The sequence below is a fragment of the Jaculus jaculus genome, chromosome 5 (assembly GCF_020740685.1).
Source record: "Jaculus jaculus isolate mJacJac1 chromosome 5, mJacJac1.mat.Y.cur, whole genome shotgun sequence".
Classification (NCBI taxonomy): Eukaryota; Metazoa; Chordata; class Mammalia; order Rodentia; family Dipodidae; genus Jaculus; species Jaculus jaculus.
Window position 1 is genome coordinate 135,417,205 of NC_059106.1, and position 21,132 is coordinate 135,438,336.

General features: G+C 45.3%; 1 protein-coding gene across 1 annotated transcript in view; it reads left to right on the forward strand.

Annotated features, from left to right (window-relative positions):
• The window catches only part of Dgkg (diacylglycerol kinase gamma), a 230,522-nt gene that overhangs the window by 152,873 nt on the left and 56,517 nt on the right, over positions 1–21,132 (forward strand). The window contains exon 21 of the mRNA XM_004654302.2: positions 17,571–17,661. Within this exon, the coding sequence (XP_004654359.2) occupies positions 17,571–17,661 (91 nt within the window). The remainder of the gene's footprint in view (positions 1–17,570; positions 17,662–21,132) is intronic.

Here is a 21,132-nt window from a genome sequence, read left to right on the forward strand (position 1 = left end):
TGAATGAGAGCTTCAGATAGGAATAAGACTTCACCAAGGAGAGGAGGGACCAGGCCAGCTAGAAGGAGGGAAGAAGTCTGGGCAAAGGGCAAAGGTGTGAGAGGACCCTAGGCATGAAAAGAAAAGCGAGAGACTGCAAGGGAGGTGGATAGCAGACAGGAGGCAGCTTGGTGAGCTGCACAGGCATATGCATTTTATCTTAAAAAATAAAAAACGGAGAGGCCAGTAAGTTAAAAAGGAGACATAAAGGGAAGAGAAAGGAAGGGAGGAGGGTACTTAATAGGTTGATATTGTATATATGTAAGTACAATGATTGTGATGGGGAGGTAATATGATGGAGAATGGAATTTCAAAGGGGAAAGTGTGGGGGGGAGGGAGGGAATTAACATGGGATTTTTTTTAACTTTATTTATTTATTTATTCGAGAGTGACAGACACAGAGAGAAAGACAGATAGAGGGAGAGAGAGAATGGGCGCGCCAGGGCTTCCAGCCACTGCAAACGAACTCCATATGCGTGCGCCCCCTTGTGCATCTGGCTAACGTGGGACCTGGAGAACCGGGCCTAGAACCGGGGTCCTTAGGCTTCACAGGAAAGCGCTTAACTGCTAAGCCATCTCTCCAGCCCGGGATTTTTTTTATAATCATGGAAAATGCTAATAAAAATTTTTAAAAAACAGGTGATAGGAAGAGCAAGGGTGCTTCATCACATTTTTGAAGGAATCAATAAAGAAGTGACTTATTCTCAAATTTTAGAGGGTAAAAATTTCGGGGCTCCTCAGAACACTGTGCCCTTTAAGTACTGAACCTTGCCACAGTGTCACAGTAATGTAGGGGTTAGGTCACACACAGATCCAGGAAGCGAGAGGAAGAAGTTACTCCCAGAGAAAACAGAAAGAAAAGGGATATCAGGAGAGAGATGAGGGAACCCAGCTCTGCTGATCTAGGGAAGATATTGCATATCAAATTTGGAAAAAAAAAAAAAAAAAAGGAAACCAACCACAGAGCTCTGACAATCCTGAAATTTATGGCATACTATTTTACTGTAAAATAGAAATTCATATGGGGGGGTCCACATGTCCTTCTCTCTCCCCTCATCACCACATTTTCAGATTTTCACATGCAAAAGTCAATTTAAATGGCTTTGAAACTTAAATTTAGCATGTGTGTGTGTGATTAGTTCTGAAGAAGAAAAGGCGATCAGAGTTCATTAGTCTTCCATTATTACACCTCAGTAACTAGAATTTAGGAGAACTAGTGGGGTTTTTTTTCCTAGAGGGTATTTTGTGATATAACAGAGTCTATCTTTAAATTGAGATCTAACTTGATTAGCATATTCATTCCAACAGATTTTCTTTAAATTGCTCACAATTGCACATGTATAAGGGTAATGGAGTTCTCAAGAAAGATTCCAGTGATTCGATTCCTCATTTTAATCAACATTTCCTAAAGAAAACCTTAACACCCTTATTATTCGATCAAAACAAGTATGGAAAGCAGCCTGTCACTAATCAGGAAAGTCAGTGATTCTCTCTAGTGAAATGAGTAAATTATCTCTCAAGAAATCCTGAGCAAATGGTCGTACACCCATTAAATGAAATGTAGACATGAGTCCCTGAGTTTTGTGGCACTCAACATCCGAAGAGCTGAGTTTCAGCTCCCTCTCTGCTTCTTATTTACTGTGTCACTGGGAAATTACTCACTTCCCTGATTCTTAATGTTCTGGGTGTGTGAAGTTGAAATTGCACAAAAAGTTTAGGAGAATTAGACTAGATAGATAAATGGATTTGAAATTTTCCCAGTGTTGCTCTGCTCTTATTGATTTCTATAGGAAGTTAGTCAAGGGGGACACAAAGCAGCCAATCTGATAGTGCACTGCAGAATCTCTGATCTAAATGCATGGCACCATTCTCCTTTTCTGTAGTAAACAGCTATAGACTTTTAGCTTTGGACAAGGCTGTAGGGTTAAACTCCCTTCCCAGCACTAAGTATCCTCTCCATTAACACCCCTCTGCAATTTGTCATCAAATCTCTACTTTGAAGATTTCTGGACCTGTACTTTGAAGATTGCAGAAGTGTTGAAATTTTGGTGTTGGGGGGAAGGAGTCCTACCACTTCATATCTTACTAAGAAAGTGTTTCTCAATCTGCTAATGCTCTTCAGCGAAAGAAGGGCTCTCCTAATTTCAAGAATGTACTTTACACTTACATAATCACTGAATATTTGTGTTTATTCAACCTATACTTCAGTAGAAATTCCTCACTGTCTAGTAACAAAACATCTTCTTTTCTGTTGAATGGAGAATCCCTTTCATCTTGATGGTGGGTCTTTTTGAAGAGCATTTCATAGTGCCAATAAAACCAAGTACGCTACCTTGCCTTTGAACTCAATGAGCTGAAAGTGTGTTGATAATCTCCAACTTTGGGTTACTATAGGCTAAGAGGCAGTGGGAAGGTCCTGGGTAAATTAAAATCTCAAACTGTTAATCTCAGTAAAGCTTTCATTAAAGCTATCAACACAGAGATTTCCAGTCAGTCAGCTTCTCCCTTCCTCTCCTGTATTGCCTTGGCAGAGAGGAATAAAGACCACCTATGAGCAAAGGTCAGGATGCACAGGGTTGAGGTGAAGATAACACAAACTGAGCTCATGGCCTGGTTCACAATTTTACTTATAATACTTTTCCCCACCTAACTGGTAAGTGTGTGAGAGAAAAAAATAAAATAGTCAACAATAATCCAATGAGTTAGAAGAGACTTAAAGAACTAGAAAACTAACAACTAAATGATTTGTGCCTCAGTAATCTAAATGTAATGCTGTAATGTTAAAATTCCATAATAATCTCCATTTATACAAGTCGAAAATTCAGTGAGTTTAGACTATGTTTCCAATACTTAAAAAATCAGTTCAGGCTGGAGAGATGGCTCACCAGTTAAAGTGTTTGCCTGCATAGCCTAAAGACACCAGTTTGATTCCCCAGTACCCATGTAAAGCCAGATGCACAAGTGGCGCATACATCTGGAGTAAGTGTGCAGTGACGCTCTCTCTCACTCTCTATCTTCTTGCAAATAAGTAAAGAAAATATTTTAGAAAGAAGTAAGTTCATTACTCAGAAGTTCAGGATTCTAGAATAGCTGAACTATCTACTAGGTTGTGCCATGCCTTACAAAAACAGCAATAGAAAACATATTTTTCCAGAAGATGTGATCAAACTGTTTTGTTTCTGTGCAAACAAGTTTTGCAAACACCATCAGCTTGACCTTTTATGCTGCTGCAGCCAATGAGTCCTTGAAATCAGACATATATAAGATGATGACCAAAGACACCAGCTCCCCGGAGGAAGTAGAGGAGGGATTTTTGACGTAGCTTCCAATGCAATTTCCAGTAGGAAATGCCGAAGTCCCTTGTGAGGGGTCACAGGCCTAAAGGCCTTCAGAAGACTGCAAGCTAATGTAAATGTGATAAGCGGTACATATGGGGCTCTAAGGAGTGGTGGGTGCTTTAGAAAACTGGAGACTATGAGATTACATAAAGGGAGCAGCCAGAACTCAGCTCCAGCCAGTTGATGTCAGGAGGGCAAGCAATCCAGCATAACTGCATCTGATTTCTTCTTCTTCTTCTTTTTTTTTTTTTTTCTAAGGTAGGGTCTCACTCTAGCTCAGGCTGACCTGGAATTCACTATGTATTCTCAGGGTGGCCTCAAACTCTCGGCAATTCTCTTACCTCTGCCTCCCGAGTGCTGGGATTAAAGGCGTGCGCCACCACGCCCGGCTTTACATCTGACTTCTTAAGAGAAGATGGGCTCCAGGGTCTATGTAGTTTTCCAGGTTTATAAACTACTGTGCGCGTGCCTTCCCAGGCCCATGGGATCCTTGGCCCTCCAAGCTGTCACAGTGATTCCCAGAAATTATCAATGCAAGGAGGTGATATGTACCAATTATGTATTGTTTTGACTTTGGCTGCACATTACTGATGCTTTTAACGTAAACTAGTCTCCTACCAAAGGAGATAATGGTCAGGCTTCAGAAAAACTGAAGAAGTCAGCATCTATGCGATGACAAAAGGTTTGAAGATATCATACAAGACATGATCCAGAAAGAAAAGGGACCTGGAAGACAATGAGATCCTAACGTTAGAGTCTGATTAATAAACATATACAAGATAGAAATATGGAAAAAGCATCTGAGGAGATGGCTCAGTTGGTGAAATGCTTGCCACACAGCATGTGGACCTGAGTTTGATCCCCAGCACCCACCTAAAGCCAGCTGTGGCGTGCATCTATAATCCCAGTACTGGTGGCAGCAGGGGCTTGCTGGCCACCTAGTCTAGCTGAATGGATGCACTGCAGGTTCAGTGAGAGACCCTGTCCCAAAAAACTAAAGTGAAGAGTGATTGAGGAAGACACTCGAGGTCAAACTCTGTTCTCTACCTGCATGCACACACATGTTCATGTGCCAACACATATACACACATGCACACTATGCAACATACACATGCAAGAAAGAAACACAAGGGGAGGGGAGAGAGGAAAAAGACAAGAAAAGAGGTGAGATGAAGCGAGGAGAGGAGAAGAAAACAACCCCAGGGCTGGGAGGATGCCACTGGGTACAGGTGCTTGCTTCACAAGCATTAGGACTTGAGTTCCGTCCCCAGCATTCATATACCCAGCTGGGCATGCTTGGAATCCCAGTGTGGAGAAGAGCACAGACGTGAAGATCACTGGGTCTCACTTGTCAGCCAGTCGATGATGAGTTCTAGGTTTAGTGAGAGACACCGTCTCGGGAAATAAGGCAAAAGAGTGATACAGGAGGATACCCAGCATCCTGCTCTGCCTTCTACATGCATACCTTGGGGCAGGCACATCTGCACACACAGGCATACACTGTACATGTGTGATACATACCATGCATACTATACACACACCAAAAAAAAAAAAGTCCAATCCCTGTGTGAGGATAGAAAAGTGAAAGCATGAGGCTCTGGCAAAGAGGCTAGATCTGGAGAGAGAACGGAACGGCTGACAAACTCACTGTGAGGTTTGGCATATAGTGCGCCTACAGAGGTAGATACCAAGGTTGTCTTCCTCCAGTTGTCATAGTAAGCAGCATTGGTTAATGTGATTCTGCAATATGGTACCAGGAAGCTGGCAGGAAGATGAACACAAGTAGAGCCATTCCACCATGAAATATACTCGTGAAAGTCTAAGTTAAATGTATTTCTTTTGCTGTGCAATTTTAGAGCCTTTAATGTGGATTCTAACATACTGAACCAAGCAGAAGCAGAATAAGGCATTTTAAGTGAAATGGGCACGTTTGGAGAACACAGATTCCTCTGTGAATGGTCTAAGGATGACTGTTCTGTGCCATGGATTTTGGTGCTGGTATGCAGGGCCCTGGAAAAGAATAAGGAGCTTGTCACATAAACCAAGAGGAATATTAACAGCCAGAGCCTTGAAGACCAAGCCGAGCCACCTTAAAAGGAGATTTAAAAGGAGTAAAGTATAGAATGTTCCTGTGAAATTCTAAAATCATAGTCCACACAGGGGCAGCAGGTATGAGCTATAAATAAGAGGCTTGGCAAAGGTGGCGCCAAGCAGTTCTCCTAAGGAACTGAGAGGAAGGAACATCAGGGCCACATCTAGAACTGAGGCATGTCTGTCAACTGCACGGTGACAGGGGCAAATGGAGTACTGTCTTCTTACTGGAGACAGCAGGACCTCAGGGAAAGCAGGCGAGGATGGGGTGGGGTACAGCACACAGCCACAGAACAGTTCCAGGTATTGGCAAGGGATGACAAGTTCACATAAAATCCCAGTCACTGAAATGGCTGTCAGGAGCGCGTGCTCCAGCGTCAGAAGTCGCAAACGTCAGAGTGGCAATGCGGAGAGCATATGGCTGAGATTTTCAAAAGGATGAGATGAGAAGGATTTTGCTGGCAGTGTCTTAACACGGGCTTCTTGGCCAGAGCAAGGCTCTGCCCATTGCTTTTCTACTTAAGATTGTTTTATAATTGTACAAGAAGGAGATGATATAGGGAAGGGATATTTATCCAGGCATTCGCCCTACCTAATAAATGTTATGTTTATTTACTCCCCTTGATGATAATTCCACAAATTGAGAGGCAGGGAAAGCAAAGGAAAAAAAAAAAAAAACTACTTTCTCTGAACCTCACCTGACCAGGAGGCATCTAACTGATGGCGTGGAAGGAACACAAAACACTGAAGGAGCTAACCATAGCAGCCTGGGGCTCTACCACAGCAAAAGAAGGAAATATAATGCACACGGCCGCGTGTGCCTCTCCTGCCCTTCCTGCCTCTGCTACTTTACACTTTCTCTCCCGTATCTCCAGCGCCACCCCAGCCCAGGCCCCATGGTCAGCCCCAGGGACTTTAGGGAGGCAGAGTCTCCATGTTTCTTCTCCAGAAAGTCAAGGGAAGCCAAGAGTCCCATTCCAAACTAGCAGGAAAGACGTACTGCTTGTATTTTGAGTTGGAACTCAGAATCCATGATACATGTCGATGGAGTTCTGTTTGACCTTTGAGTGTATGTCCTATGACCGTATTTACAGTCTCAGTTAATATGCCCAAAACAAAATAATTAATACAATCTCAATTCAAAAATGCAGAGAGGGCTGGAAATATGGCTTAGCGGTTAAAGTACCTGCCTGCGAAGCCTAAGAACTGGTGTTTGAATCTCCAGGTCCCACCTAAGCCAAACGCAGTGGTGCAAGCATGCGATGTTGCACATGTGCACAAGAAGGCACACTCATCTGGTGTTTGTTTGCAATGGCTAAGGGCCCTGGTGTGCCCATTGTCTCTCTCTCTCTCTTGCTTGCTCGCTCTCTCGCTCTTGCTCTCGTTCTCTCATAGAAAAAAAAAAAAGATGAAGGGACTAAGGGACAAAGACTCTAAGACTTAGTCTGAGGCCATGCATAAGTAAATGTCTTAAGTGTGATTTGAACCCAGCCTTTCTGGCATCTAACCAGAACACCTACAGCTCCACCAAACTTGATTCCAAACCCAGACATTGTACTTTGGGTAACTGGTAGGTTAATTGGCTTCTGTGGGTTAGTATGGGAACTCAGCCTCCCCATAATACTGCGTCTATGAGGAAATACCCTCATAGTACAATCAACTGGTTTAAGCAGGGAGCTTTTGTAACTCCGCCCATCACAATCATGCACAGAAAGGCTGGGGGCGGGAGGGGAGAAGGAGAGCAGACACATTCAGCCCACATCCTGACTCCAGGATTTCATTGCCTCTCCCAAGGAACAGCCTCAAACACCTTCACAAACTAGCCCCCTTGTGCTGGGCCTCCTACAGAAGGTGGATGTAAGGATCAAGTGTGGGACCCCTGTGGTGTATGACCCAGTGTGGTACAAGCATGCAGCAAACAGGGCTGTTCCCAATAGCCAGGGAGGGCTTAGCAAGAGAGGAGGGAGCAGGGAGCAGGAGGAGGGCTCTGCTGAGGCCCCCTGGCAAGTCATGGAAGGGTAAACTATGGACCTGCTTTTTGGCTTTTCCTCAGCTTCCCCACACAGTTCCACTTTTTAGTTCCAGAGGGTCAGGAGCCAGGAAATGGCTTTCCTCCAGCCGGAGGCTACGTTTCAGCCAAGCAGCCAGCTTCTCAGACCTTCAAGGCTTGTGTTCTGATGGGCTGTCCTCGCCCACCTGTCTGAACTGTCCGCACTCGCCTTCAGGCTCAGGCTTTATGGGCTGATGAATGGGTAAATGCTGGAGGGTACAGCTAAGAATCACCTCGGAATCCAAGGAACACACATTCCTATCCCACCTGTGCCCTTTCCCTCCAGGCAGGGATTTCTTTTTGTCCCAGTATTTGACTTAGTTCACTGATAAATGCTCCAGTCAAATGGGCCTGAAGGGAATTTTCTGTCCATTCCATAAATAACTGAATGGCTCTTCAAAGGGAGAAGAGATAGCTAAGTAGAATGCAAATTGTGTGAGAGATTTTTGTTTGTTTTGTTTCTAGTGGGAGAAAGGAGCTATTTTCTGCTGGTAAGCATAGATATTGACTGACAGCACACCTTGGAAACTCAGGCTCTCAGGGCAGGGAAACTGACCAGGTGGCACCGGCCAGGTCTGCTTCCCAGAGGTCTGTCAGAGGCCCCCAACTCAAAGTGAAAGAGGTGGTGTTTCTATCACTGTGGCAAGTCTTTGGACCAGCTACTGGGACTCGAGAGAGACCCTGTATCATCAAAGAGGCAGTGTTGGTGGGCATGTTAGATAATTGTGGATTGTGAGAAGCCTTCTTTTATTTACTCAAATATTTACTGTTTGTATTTTGGGGGGTAGGGAGGCTTGAGACAAGGTCTTGATGGGTAGCCCAGACTGGCCTCAAATAGGCAACAATCGTCCTGCTTCTGCCTCCTGAGTGCTGGGATTGCAGCAAGTGCCCCCATGCCCAATGCAGAGACGTTGCCTTGCTGTGAACCCTATCTGTGCATGTCCTCGTGTGGCACATTGGGAGAAGGTCCAACTTCAAACTTTGGCAAGCTTTCTTGTGCTTGGAGACGTGCCCTCTGAGGAAATGTCAGGTGCCAGACAGAACTCGTGAGAACCTACCAAAGGAAAATGTGTCTACAGAAACAAACTGTCCTGTGTGGAAGACAAGAGCCACTATTCCAAAGACTGTAATTCTTTGGAGCCTAGACTTAACCTTGAAAGGGAGGAGAAGATGCTATGGTGTGAGGCTTGCAGGTTTGACCTTCTGGTACATTTGGCAACTGAGTAGAGACCAAAGACAATAGAGAGGCCCAGACCACTCTAATGAACGTCACAGGGCCCCAAGCAAGCCAGCCAGCCAATCTTGGACTGACATCCCATGTCCATGTACATGATACAGTTATAGATGTGAACAAACCTAGCCCAAAGCACGAATGAGGATGGCCCACTAATTAGCCATCAATAGCTCTTAGGACTTCGGGTGACTACTGCATTTTTCCGGAGCCTCCAGGACATAGTAGTGAAGCCAGGGCACTAAAGTGGTGAGGAGTATAGTCTGGAAGTTGGGAGCTGACCTGACCTTCCAACTCTGTGCTCACAACTGCCTCATGAAAGACAGATCTCAATATCCAAACATGTATCATGAAAAGAGAGCTTCGAGGAAACCTATCATCCAGGTCCCGTACGTAGTAGGAGGTCTGCTGCATGCACCTTTCACTATCAAACAGGACACGATTTCCATTAATCTCCCACGTCTTCCCTCCTTAGAGGCCATATTCGATTAGAACTTTGTCAGTCATAAAGTTTCTAAAAGTAATTCATTCTGCCATTTTTAAAACATGGCTTAGCGGTTAAGCGCTTGCCTGTGAAGTCTAAGGACCCCGGTTTGAAGCTCAGTTCCTCAGGACCCACATTAGCCAGATGCACAAGGGGGCAAACACATCTGGAGTTCGTTTGCAGTGGCTGGAGAATCTGGCGTGCCCATTTCCTCTCTCTCTCCTTCTTTCTCTCTGTCTGTTGCTCTCAAATAAATAAATGAAAAAAAAACAAAAATATTTTAAACATTTTATTTATTTACTTATTATCTGAGAGAGAGAGAGACAATGAGCACACCAGGGCCTCTAGCAAACAAACTCCAGATGCATGCACCTCCTTGTGCATGTGGCTTACAAGGGTACTAGGGAATTGAACTTATGTCTTTAGGCTTCACAGACAAGTGCCTGAAATACTAAGCCATCTCCCCAGCTCTCATTCTGCTATTTTTATTATTCCATATCTGTTTGTCATTCAGTCAGTGTCTCTTGTCACTAAGCAAAAACAGTGTAAGTGCTTTCATTCCATTCTATATTTTAAAATTTTTTAACCCACCCATTATTACTTAATAATAATGTTATGATTAAATGCACAAATACTGTGATACATTAAGAAATGTTGACAGTAATTCACAGATTCCCTTTATGCTTTGGAAGACTCCTTGGAACTTCTGATTCCCTGGCTGAGAATACTTGAATCCCAAAGACCACTTCAATGCAAGCAACTTATTATTTGTGATTTTACAGACAAAATTTCCAACATGAAAATAACTTCAGGGACTGGAGAGATGGCTTAGTGGTTAAGCACTTGCCTTAGGAAGCCTAAGGACCCTGGTTCAAGGCTCAATTCCCCAGGACCCATGTTAGCCAGATGCACAAGGGGGCACATGCGTCTGGAGTTCGTTTGCAGAGGCTGGAGGCCCTGGCGCGCCCATTCTCTCTCCCTCTATGTGCCTCTTTCTGTCACTCTCAAATACATAAATAAAAGTGAAAAAAAATTTTAAAAAGAAAATAACTTCAGAAGTTTTTTTCATTAGTTAAAAAGATTCCACATTTATACAATAAAATATACCTTAAGCAAGTTTCTCCCTCCAGTATTGATTTTTATTTTTTTAAGTTAGACCTGTTGCTGCACACTCCCCTCTTTCTTGCCTTCCCCCCATGTGGCCTCTGGTCTCTGGTCCTCTTGTCATTCTTTGCCTTAAGTTTTTCTGAGTGCCATGAACACCAGTCTTGTCCCAACTATGTAACAAAGCCAGGGAATACCTTGCTCCTTGAAGCTGAAATATACTAAGCCAACACAAATCTGTTGGCAGGAATGGCAGGCAGAGGAGTCCCACTCAGGGTACAAAGCCAGCTATTTATAAAGTCTCCTTCCTGACTGCTGGGTCGTCACTTTCCCTGGAACCAAAGGGGCCACTGCTGCCTCTTGGAAAAGATTATTCCATTCACAGCTCCGTGCCTTGGGGTCATTGAGTGTCCACTCTGTGAGCAGTGAGAACAGAGGACAGCATGCCGAGTGGATTAGATGTGGTGACAGACTCTCTGATGGGCCAGGGCAGCTGAGTGTGTGGGTGACACAGATGGCCTCTACAGCACCAGTGAGGTGACAGTCACGGGCCCTCCTAGGACCTAGCATCCTGGCCTTGAGATAAGCCTACCTGCCTTAGTTGTTATTATTATTATTATTATTATTATCATTATCATTAGCTATTGTTAAACACAATTGCTATACTTCCAAAGGCATTTGGGATTAAAACCATACAGAATGCCCCCAGGAATTCTCGGTATTATTACTCACATGCATCATTTGATTGTAGTTTACCTACACGGTTTTTTTCTTCCTCCTATCTGTGTTTCTTGCTATTCCCATTTGATTTGCTAGATTGACATCGATTTTAATAATCTAATCTCAGTCCATTATTTTTAGTAAGAGCAACAGTAATACCAACAACTCAGAAAACCCAGAGGAGTATTACATGAGCGCACTCCTTTTTTTTTTTTTTGCATTGAGATAAACTCCATGAAAATTTATAATTAATACACAAAATGGCCTGTTGGCTAGCTCTCATTTTCCCAGATTCTTTTTGTTTTATTTTTACTTATTTATTTGAGAGCGACAGACAGAGATAAAGAAGCAGAGAGAGAGAGAGAGAATGGGCGCGCCAGGGCCTCCAGCCACTGCAAACAAACTCCAGATGCGTGCGCCCCCTTGTGTATCTGGCTAACGTTGGTCCTGGGGAGTCAAGCCTTGAACTGGGGTCCTTAGGCTTCACAGGCAAGCACTTAACCTCTGAGCCATCTCTTCAGCCCAGATATGTAGATTCTTAAAGAGCCGAGTTGTCCTCACTAGTTGTCAGAGGGTTTTTTTTTTTTTTTTTTTTTTTGGTTTTTCGAGGTAGGGTCTCACTCTAGCCCAGGCTTACCTGGAATTCACTATGGAGTCTCAGGGTAGCCTCGAACTCACGGCAATCCTCCTACCTCTACCTTCCAAGTGCTGGGATTAAAAGCGTGCGCCACCACGCCTGGCTGTTGTCAGAGATTTTATGCAAAAAAAAAAAAACATGTTTATGGACTTTCTTTCACAGTTCTGGCAATACTTGTGCCCATGCCCCTGCATGGTAGCAGTTAAAGAGCTCACGCATTCCCCCACCCTGACCTGTATGGCATACCTCCACAGTGTTCAGCGAGCATGGAGAGACCTTAGAAATCAGTTGGTTGAAGCCCTCATCCTAGGCTGTGGGGATGGAGGCCTGGAGCTAGAAGGCTGGCGTCCTGCCCACTGTGATCCCGGCTCCACACCATCCCTGTGCCCGCCACACACCACCACCATCCCGCAGGCATCATCTGTGTGTGTCACCAGGTCTCCCAGCCTAATGCTGGCCGACACAAAAGGCCCAATTAGCTATTTTAGTCATGAGCCATTCAGGGAACCCGATTATCAAAGTCCAAACCACAAAAAGGGATACCTTTAGTTCAAGGGCTTCTATTTCTAGAAATAACTGTAACATTCTCTGTGTAGATTTCTAAGCCCAAAGAAATGTTTTCATGTTTTTGACTTTTGATGACTTCAAATGGCTGTTTCCCTTAAAACTTCCTTGATTCTCAGAAAAGGACCACCAGGAGCTTGGGGTGGTGGAGAGAGCTAAATATATTGCCCTTGCTGGTGCAAGTGCCCAGCAGCTAGCTGGGTTTTACTTAGGGGCATCCTTCAAAACAGCCCATTCATAACTGTCAGGCTGGTGACCCATCCCAGCCCTAAAATGCTGACAACATAAAAGAACAAGTTTAATTAGCTCGTTTTCCTCCTCTGCCAAATGAAAAGATTCAACTAACTAGTATGCAATTGATGTTTTCTTATAAACCAGGGAGAAACTAAGACAAACCAGAAATAGAATCAATCCATGGTGTCACTATTATTCTTTCTCTCATGGCTGAGAAGCTCTTGAAACTCAGACGTGGATCCTCGGCCCGAGAATGGGGCTGGGAAGGAAGATGGCTCAGTGGTTAAAAGAATGGGTTCACCAGGGTAGATTCCAGCCTGAAAGGAACCTACGAGTCTTATGGACCTGGAAATCAGCCTCAGGACAACTGGTTGAGGATTAGTCATCACCAGCTGAAGGTGATTATGAAGGGAACGAAATGGTGGCCAAAGAAAACTCAGGAAGAGATGGAAAAAAAAAAAAAAAAGCATCCCAACGGTAATTAAAACGCTGTTAGTTTTCTTTTCTCCAAAGAAATATTGGCTACCTGAGAAAGAACCCTTTCTGCCCTTACCTCTAAAGCCACTAGAGAATCCGTCTTCTGGTTAACTGTGTCTCCTAGCAAGAAGCAAGGCTAGGTACTGAGCACTTACATGCATTAAACACCTGCTTGGTATTTCACGTGCGCCATATAAGCTTCACAACTTGGTTAGGTAGAGAAGAACATTTCTAATTTGCACAGGCTGAAGTGAATATTAAAGAATTTCAGTAACTTGCCCAAGTTAAGCAGGTGGCAAAGCAAAGCTTGAACTCTGGCCTTTAAGCTCCAAACACCGTGGTCTTCTGCACTAGAAGATGAAGCAGGCAGAAGGCTAGTGCCACTTTAGACAGCAGAGTCCTTCGGAGGGGCATGGGGTACAATGGGTGGGGAGTGGTTCTGAAAAAAGAAAGGACAATGGTGCTCAGGTTCTCTAGTTAGCAGGGAGAGGGGGCTGAGTTTCCTGCCTCAAACCATGGGCTATCTATCACATGTCTCTAAGCTGTTACTGGAGCCTTTGGAAAGGGCCTATGCTGAGGATAGTAGAGGAAAAGGAAGGGAGGCAGAGGGGCAGAGGAGAATTCAGAGGGTTAGGATGCATTTTCTTATGTGAATCAACAGTCTCTGCCTCCCATGGTTCTTCAAAACACCAAAAGCAATATTGACTGAAAAATGTTTAGCAGAGTATAAAACTAAGGGGCCATGGGAAAAGAAAAGAACAGAATAGAACTTCTAACCCCAAAATGCCAGTGTTAAAAGAGGACAAATGGGAATATTTCGATTTTTTTAAATTGTATTTATTTGTAAGCAGAGAGAAAGAGGGGGAGGGAAGGAGGGAGATAATGGGCCCACCAGGGCCTCTGGACACTGCAAATGAACTCCAGATGCACGTACCACCTTGTGCATCTGGCTTTATATGGGTACTGGGGAGTTGAACCCAGGTCATTAGGCTTTGCAGGCCAGTGCCTTAACAGTTGAACCATCTCTCCAGCCCAAGTTTTTAGATTTTAAGCACAAGAGTTACCTGAGGGCCAGTGGTCAAATGTTAGTCCTGGTGACACTACTGAAAGTATATGAGCTTGGGGAGGACAGGGTCTTGCCTGTCTTACTCAGTTGCTTGTCTCTGGCCCTTACTCAGCACCTGGCCCATTAGTAGACATCAGTATCTTTTCAGTGGATCTATCTATACACACACACACACATATATGTATATAGTTAGATATAAGGGGGAACATGTTTTAACCAAAAGTCAAGACATACAATCTAACAAATATGATTACATATTTTCCTTCCCAGAAAATATAAACATGTATAACAGTTGCTTTCTCGTGCCTGAGACAAAACATCTGACTAGAAGCAGCTTATGGGAGAAAAGGGTTTGTTTTGGCTTACAGTTTTAAAGGGAAACGTCACTAAGGCAGGAGAAGCACAGCAAAGGGGCAGCTGGAGAGTCACATCTTGTAGCAGCAGAAAGGAAGTCGCCTCAGCCAGTTAGTTCTTAGCACCCAGAAGGTCTGGCCTGGTAAACATCAAGGCCTACTCCCAGTCACATGCTTACTTCACACAGCAAGGCTCCACTTCCCAAAGGAACTGCCAGTTGGGGGGACTAAGAAGCAGGCTTAATCACAAACACTTGAGGCCAAAAGGGGAGCATTTTACATTCAGACCACCACAATCTATCTACAGCTATACGACCAGATCTGTCATTTTTGCTGTGCTATGTTATCCATAAATGCCAACTGGAGACACTGAAATAATAACAGGTAGCAGTAAGTGGCCGACATTCCTGGTGAGTATTGACTTACATATTGTGTTATGCTCTCATCTCATCTCACCTTCTTAACCATCCTTGGAATCAGGTCTTTTTTAATATTTTAATTTATTTATTTATTCATGTGAGAGAGAGAGAGGCACATAGAGAGGATAGGCACACCAGGGCTTCTAGCCACTGCAAATGAACTCCAGACACATGTACTACATTGTACATCTGGCTTTACGTCAGTACTGGGGAATCAAAACTTTGGTTTTGCAGGCAAATGCCTTAACCACTAAGCCATCTCTCTAGATCAGAAGCAGGTCTTTTTATTACCTCTATTTTTCAGATGAGGAAACTGAGGCTAAAAAGATTAAGTAACTTACCAAATATTACACAGCCATCAGTGGATGGGTTGTCAATGCTCTCAGTTATTCTGCAATACTGGCCTACACATGACCTCTTAGCCTTATTAAATCGTCAAAGGAGCCACTTTGGGGCAATACTAGCTATGGCGTACAGAAATTTTTATTAAAACTCTAAATCTCCTGGTAATAACCTTCCAAAGTCATGATTCAGGCCAGCAGTGATACTTGAAAACGGAATCACAACCCAAGTCTCCTGGCTGTAGACAAGCTCTTGCTGCCAGAAAAAGAATGCTTGGCCTTGGTGTTTAGGACAACCCATGTTCTTCCTGTTACTTGGTCTGTTGCCATCGTTGCCTGTTGAAAAGCACTGACTGCCATTCTATTTTTCCCTTAGGAATCCTCTTTCAGGTTTAAATAGCTCCATATTTGTCCATGGTTTTTACTGCTCTAGGATCTAGAGCAATAGTTCACAAAGTCCTGGCCACTGAGTATATATATATATATATATGAGATCTCCTGGACACTGATAGAAATGCACGTTTCAGGGCACTGTCCTGTGACTGTCACACACCCACTACATGCTAAAGCAATGGGAGCAGCATTTTAATCACATTCCCCAGGTAATTCAACCAGATACTAATAATTGAGACTTAGAGACAGAGTCCTAAGGTCCTTAAAACTGGCAATATCAGCTGCTTATTAGAAAATGAGGAGTTGCGGGCTCCAACTCTGAGCTACTGAGTCAGAATCTTCACTTGAACGAAGTCTTCATGTGATTTACATATGTTCCTTTCTTTCTTTCTTTCTTTCTTTCTTTCTTTCTTTCTTTCTTTCTTTCTTTCTTTCTTTCTTTCCTTTTGGCTTTTCAAGGTAGGGTTTCCCTCTAGGCCACTATGTAATCTCAGGGTATATGCTCACTTCTATGCAGAGAATCAGTAATGTAGAAAAATGTTTCATCCTGTTACCTTTCTCAAATTTTTAACATCATAGCATCTGTTACAAAATGAAAATAAGTATTTGACACACTGGGAATACAGGTAAGGATGCTTGTGGGGGCCCAAGGGCTTAGCCAACCCCATCACAGGCACACCTGTGCGCCAGCCCACGGTTGAGAAGCTCTGATCTACTTAAAGTCCCCCCAGCACTTTTAATGTCTCATGAGGCAAAATTCCTCACATCTCACTTACTCTTATTTTCTTTCAAGCATACTACGAATCAAAAGGCTGCTTCCTAAGGAACTAGATGTTAGAAATCTTCACACAATGGAAGTCTTGTATTCAAACTCTACATAGACTGTTTGTTAGAGAAATACAGATAAAATGCCTGTTGTTCTGATGAGTCATCCACTATGGCCTAAGGAACACCAGGAAGAAACACGAGCCTCCTCTGAAGAATGCTCTTTTCTCCTTGGTCCATGGAGCTGAGGACAGAGGATTAGCAACAATGAAGGTGGCTTCCTCTATCCCGAGTGCCAAAAAGAATGTGATTTTGCTTAATCCTTCCTTAGCAAAATCTGTCAGTTTGTAAACTGGGCAGGTGTCTCCTCTCTTAGCCAGCCCGATAATGGGGTGACAGTTGGGAAGGACGGAATGGAATACCTTCAGGTACATTTCCTGGTGAGACCATCTGATCAAAACACGGAGTGTCAGGCACACCATCTGACTTTTCCCAGCTATATAGGAGCCATGTTGATTTCTCCCCACCCCCTCCTTTCGCTTCTTAAAAAAAAATGTTGAAAAATTTTAAATGTTGAAAAAGCTTAAAACAGTGAGCTCCTACTTTAAAGCAAATCCCCTACATGAAGGACCATCATGGCCTAAGCAAACACAATCAGGGTGACTGTTGCTTCCAGAAGACTCACCTTGATTTCTTCTCTTTCTAACCTGCCTGTAAAATCTGCATTAATTCTCTCACTCTGCTGCCTCCAACTACAGCAATGAGCAAACAGCATCTATTTTGGCTGGGTTAGTGTGGGCTTCCCTCCTCTGTCCTAAAACCGAAAGGAATCCCGTAAGTTTCAAAGACCTACATAATCTCTGCTTTGCACCTTCACCATATCCAAAACAAGAACACTGGTGCAATTTTCCTCCGCATTCATAGCAAGAAGTCCAGTGAGCAGGACAGGCTCTCATTTGCTCTGGCTGGTTCTCCATGGTAATCTCTCCTTGGTGCAGATCTAGAGGGTAGCAGCCTTTCTTCCTGCTCTGACCTGGAAGTTCAGAGCACATTTGCAGTTCACACCACAGTCCGTGATGTCTAAGACACGGGTAGGTTTTCTCTCGAGTTCTTAGCAGGAACCATTGGTAAAATGCTCTGTTACTTGATCATCGGACTAAGGCATGCCGAAATGTAAGATTGGGGGATGCTGGGGGCTGGGCCCTGTTTCACAGGACCACTTCAAGTCCAGAATGCTAAGGCGTCTCTCCACTTCATGGTCCAGGATGAAGAATAAACTGTGGTATTTTGAATTTGGCACCTCGGAGACCTTCGCAGCCACCTGTAAGAAGCTGCATGAGCACGTGGAGCTGGAGGTAAGCTCCTGGGCCAGGAGACCACCCGAGCTTTGTCTTGGCTCCCAGAGGACCACCCTCACCTCGGGTCCTATCCCCTCGGGTCCTTCACAGATGGTCCAGAGTATAAATCTGTTTCTTATACCTCCATGTTGTCCCTACACTCAGACAGCTCCAATTGTTGGGCTAGCCGTTCTCATCCCGTGCACTGAATCCCTGGGTCTCTGGTACCTCTGAAGAAAGCCACAGTCCACTATGGCCTTCAGCCATCCTTGCAACATGGCCTGGTTCTTCCCCATCCGGAGAGGCCAGGCCAGCTCCCACCAAACACGGGGAGAGGCTGCGTGGTTACAGCAATGTGCCAAGCTGGTTGGCCATGGAGCAGCAGGGGTGGAGGCTTGGGGGACAGGATTGGCCTACCTCAAAAAGCTGGTTCCCCTCAAGGCGCTGGGACCAGCTCTGCAGTGCAAACCTGTACTATCATGAAGCCCTTTTGTCAGCATCTTGAAATTTTGGACCTTTTTGTTTTTTTTAATTTTTTTATTTATTTATTTGAGAGCGACAGACACAGAGAGAAAGACAGATAGAGGGAGAGAGAGAGAATGGGCGCGCCAGGGCTTCCAGCCTCTGCAAACGAACTCCAGATGCGTGCGCCCCCTTGTGCATCTATCTGGCTAACGTGGGACCTGGGGAACCGAGCCTCGAACCGGGGTCCTTAGGCTTCACAGGCAAGCGCTTAACCACTAAGCCATCTCTCCAGCCCCCCCCCACTTTTTTTTGTGTTTGAAAACAAAGGAACATACATTTTCATTTTGAACTGGACCTCACAGGTGATGCAGTTAGTCATGTTGGTTCATTGAGTTTTTCTAAGGCTTCCAGCAGTTGGGGTAGCCTGCCTCCAACAGTTTGCCTGTCGGCGCATCTTCCAGTGGTTGATAAGCTGCCTGCTTTCCCCCCACCTCACTTCGTAGGGCAGCTCTCCTAAAGGCCCCTCACTGACTGCTAGGAAAGACCAAACATCTCTACACCACTATTCTATCTTCGCTTGTGGGACCTCAGGCCTGTGGGTTCTTAACTACCATCCTCACTAGTCCATGGGATTCAGGCTTGTGGTCTTGTTTCCATTTGGAAAAACAAAAAAAACAAATGAAGGTTGCAGACAGAATTCAGCCAGGCAGGGCTCCTGCTGCCCCCGCCCCCACCCCCACCCCACCACCCCCACCCCCACCCCACCGCCTGAGCTGGAAGCCTGTGGGAGCAGAGGGCAGGTTGGTGGGGCCTGACCACCCTTCAGAGAGGATCATTAGGTCTGTAGCAGAGTGGGAAGGCCCTGCCACACCCCGCTGGGAGGGAGGCTGTCACAGGGAGTTTTCACAAACAAAACACAAAACCAGAGGTTCTGTACAGCTCTATTTGACTCATCCATCTGCCTCTCCCCTTTGGTTGCTGGGTTACTGACACCAGGGTGGGCGGCACCAATCCGTGGCTAATGATGGACCCTTTCTGCCAGCTTGGCCAAAGGGCACCGAGGCTCAAGGGCCAAAGGCCTGTGCCCCCAAGTGGTAGATGGCTGAGTCCACCTACACCTGGGAGAGGCTGAAGAGGCAACCTTACTCTATGTATGCATAAATATACTGTCTGGGAGCTGTGGCTGAATGAGTATCTTGGCAGAGGGACCAAGTGTGGCAAACAGAGATCTGTGTGCATTTTTCCTCTTGGCACAATCATCTGGTGGGGTCTCTTTAAATATACCACAAGCGAGGGACAGCCCTTCCTAACCACAGCCAGCTGCAGGCACAGCACAGAACGACTGCTTGTTCTCCCTGCAGCTGGCCTTGACATTGTGCCCAGAATATAGCAGCTCAGCTCCCCTGCCTCTGTGTCCCGCCCTGCTGGCTCCAAGCTGGCCATGCCCGACAAGACACAGCAACACTTCCTCAACCACACAGGGAGCTGGTGACCTAGTGGCAAAAGACACTGATGGCTTCTGGAGGGGGTGGGTTATTCATGCTATGGGTTGTTGGGATTTTTTTTTTTTTTTTTGTAAAAGCACTTCCTGCTTTTCTTATCTCTCAGCAATAACTCTTTTCAGCATTTATGCATGAGGATAAGCTTTGGGAGTGGGGGGGGGGTGTCATGTGACAGTGGCCTCTGGCAGCTTACAGGATTAGGACAGGCACCATTTCTGTATCCTGAGAGCAGCGGTGGATGGTCCTACATGTTAGGCTCCAGAGGGAGACTGTAAAAACTGGAAGAGCAGCAGTGGTGGTGCACGCCTTTAATCCCAGCTCTCGGGAGGCAGAGGTAGGAGGATCACCATGAGTTCGAGGCCACCCTGAGACTACAGAGTTAATTCCAGGTCAGCCTGAGCTTGAGTGAGACCCTATCTCAAAAACAAAAAACAAAACAAAAAAAAGCCAAAAAAACTGCAGGAGCAAGACAGATGAGTGAAAGGTAGATGTGAGAGAGTATCAGGGGCCTCCGGAGGAGTAGGTAAGAGAAGCGGTTAAGTGACCTTCTCAATGTGGCTCTTGCCACACAACTATGCAGCTTGTGAGGACCAGTACGGAGCCTACCAAGTCCAGGTCAGCCAGCCAGTAGGGACGCAGGTCCCCCGACTGCACTTCAGTGCTTCCTAAGCCATGCCCCAGCCTTCATTCCAAGTCATACCAAGGCCTGCACTAAGTAAGCCAGGGACTTTCATGCCAACTTTATGGAAACCAAGCGAAGGGATGGAGGGTCAGAAGGGTAAACCAACAGAACGGGAAGGTAAAAGGAGACAGAAAAAGTTAATGTTTCAACAGCCTGCCACAAACAAACCACTTGATACACAACCCAGGGAAGCAAGTCTTAATCACACTTTTCCAACGAGGCTCAGACACATCCAGTACCTGGACCAAGACCTCACTGCTGGGGACAGGAAGGCAAGATGCCAGGTGTCAGACAGAGCATGAGAAGCGCTTGGGTCCCAGTGAGTAGAAGTTGCCCCAACAAGTGTTAGAACCCAGTACACCCTCCAGCCTCAATGTCATTTCTTGTCCTTTATGGTATCCTTATGGCGACACGTGATTCCCTCTCTGTTCTGACAGCTCTGCAGAGAATCGCTAGACACAGCCCTAGTAAGCATTCAAGGAAGAAATGAGCAAGCTGGTAGGAGAGAGAGAGAGAAATACTGCCCCAAAGTTCACAGAAGATTTTCCCACACCGCATCTTTTTCTTTCTTTGATGCGTGTCTGTGTGTGTGTGTGTGTGTGTGCGCGTGCGCGTGCACATGTGTACGTTCAGGTGGCCATGGGTACATACATGCCACAGCGCTCATGTGCAGGTCAGAAAACAACGTTGGGTGTCGGTTCTCGCCCTCCAGCTTGTTTAAGGCAAGGTCTCTCACTGTTCGCTGCTAGTTGCCCATGAGCCCAGCAGATTCTCTTGTCTCTGCCTCCCTTCCTCCTGTAGACCTCTGGCATTGCAGGTGTTCACTACTTAACTGTGGTG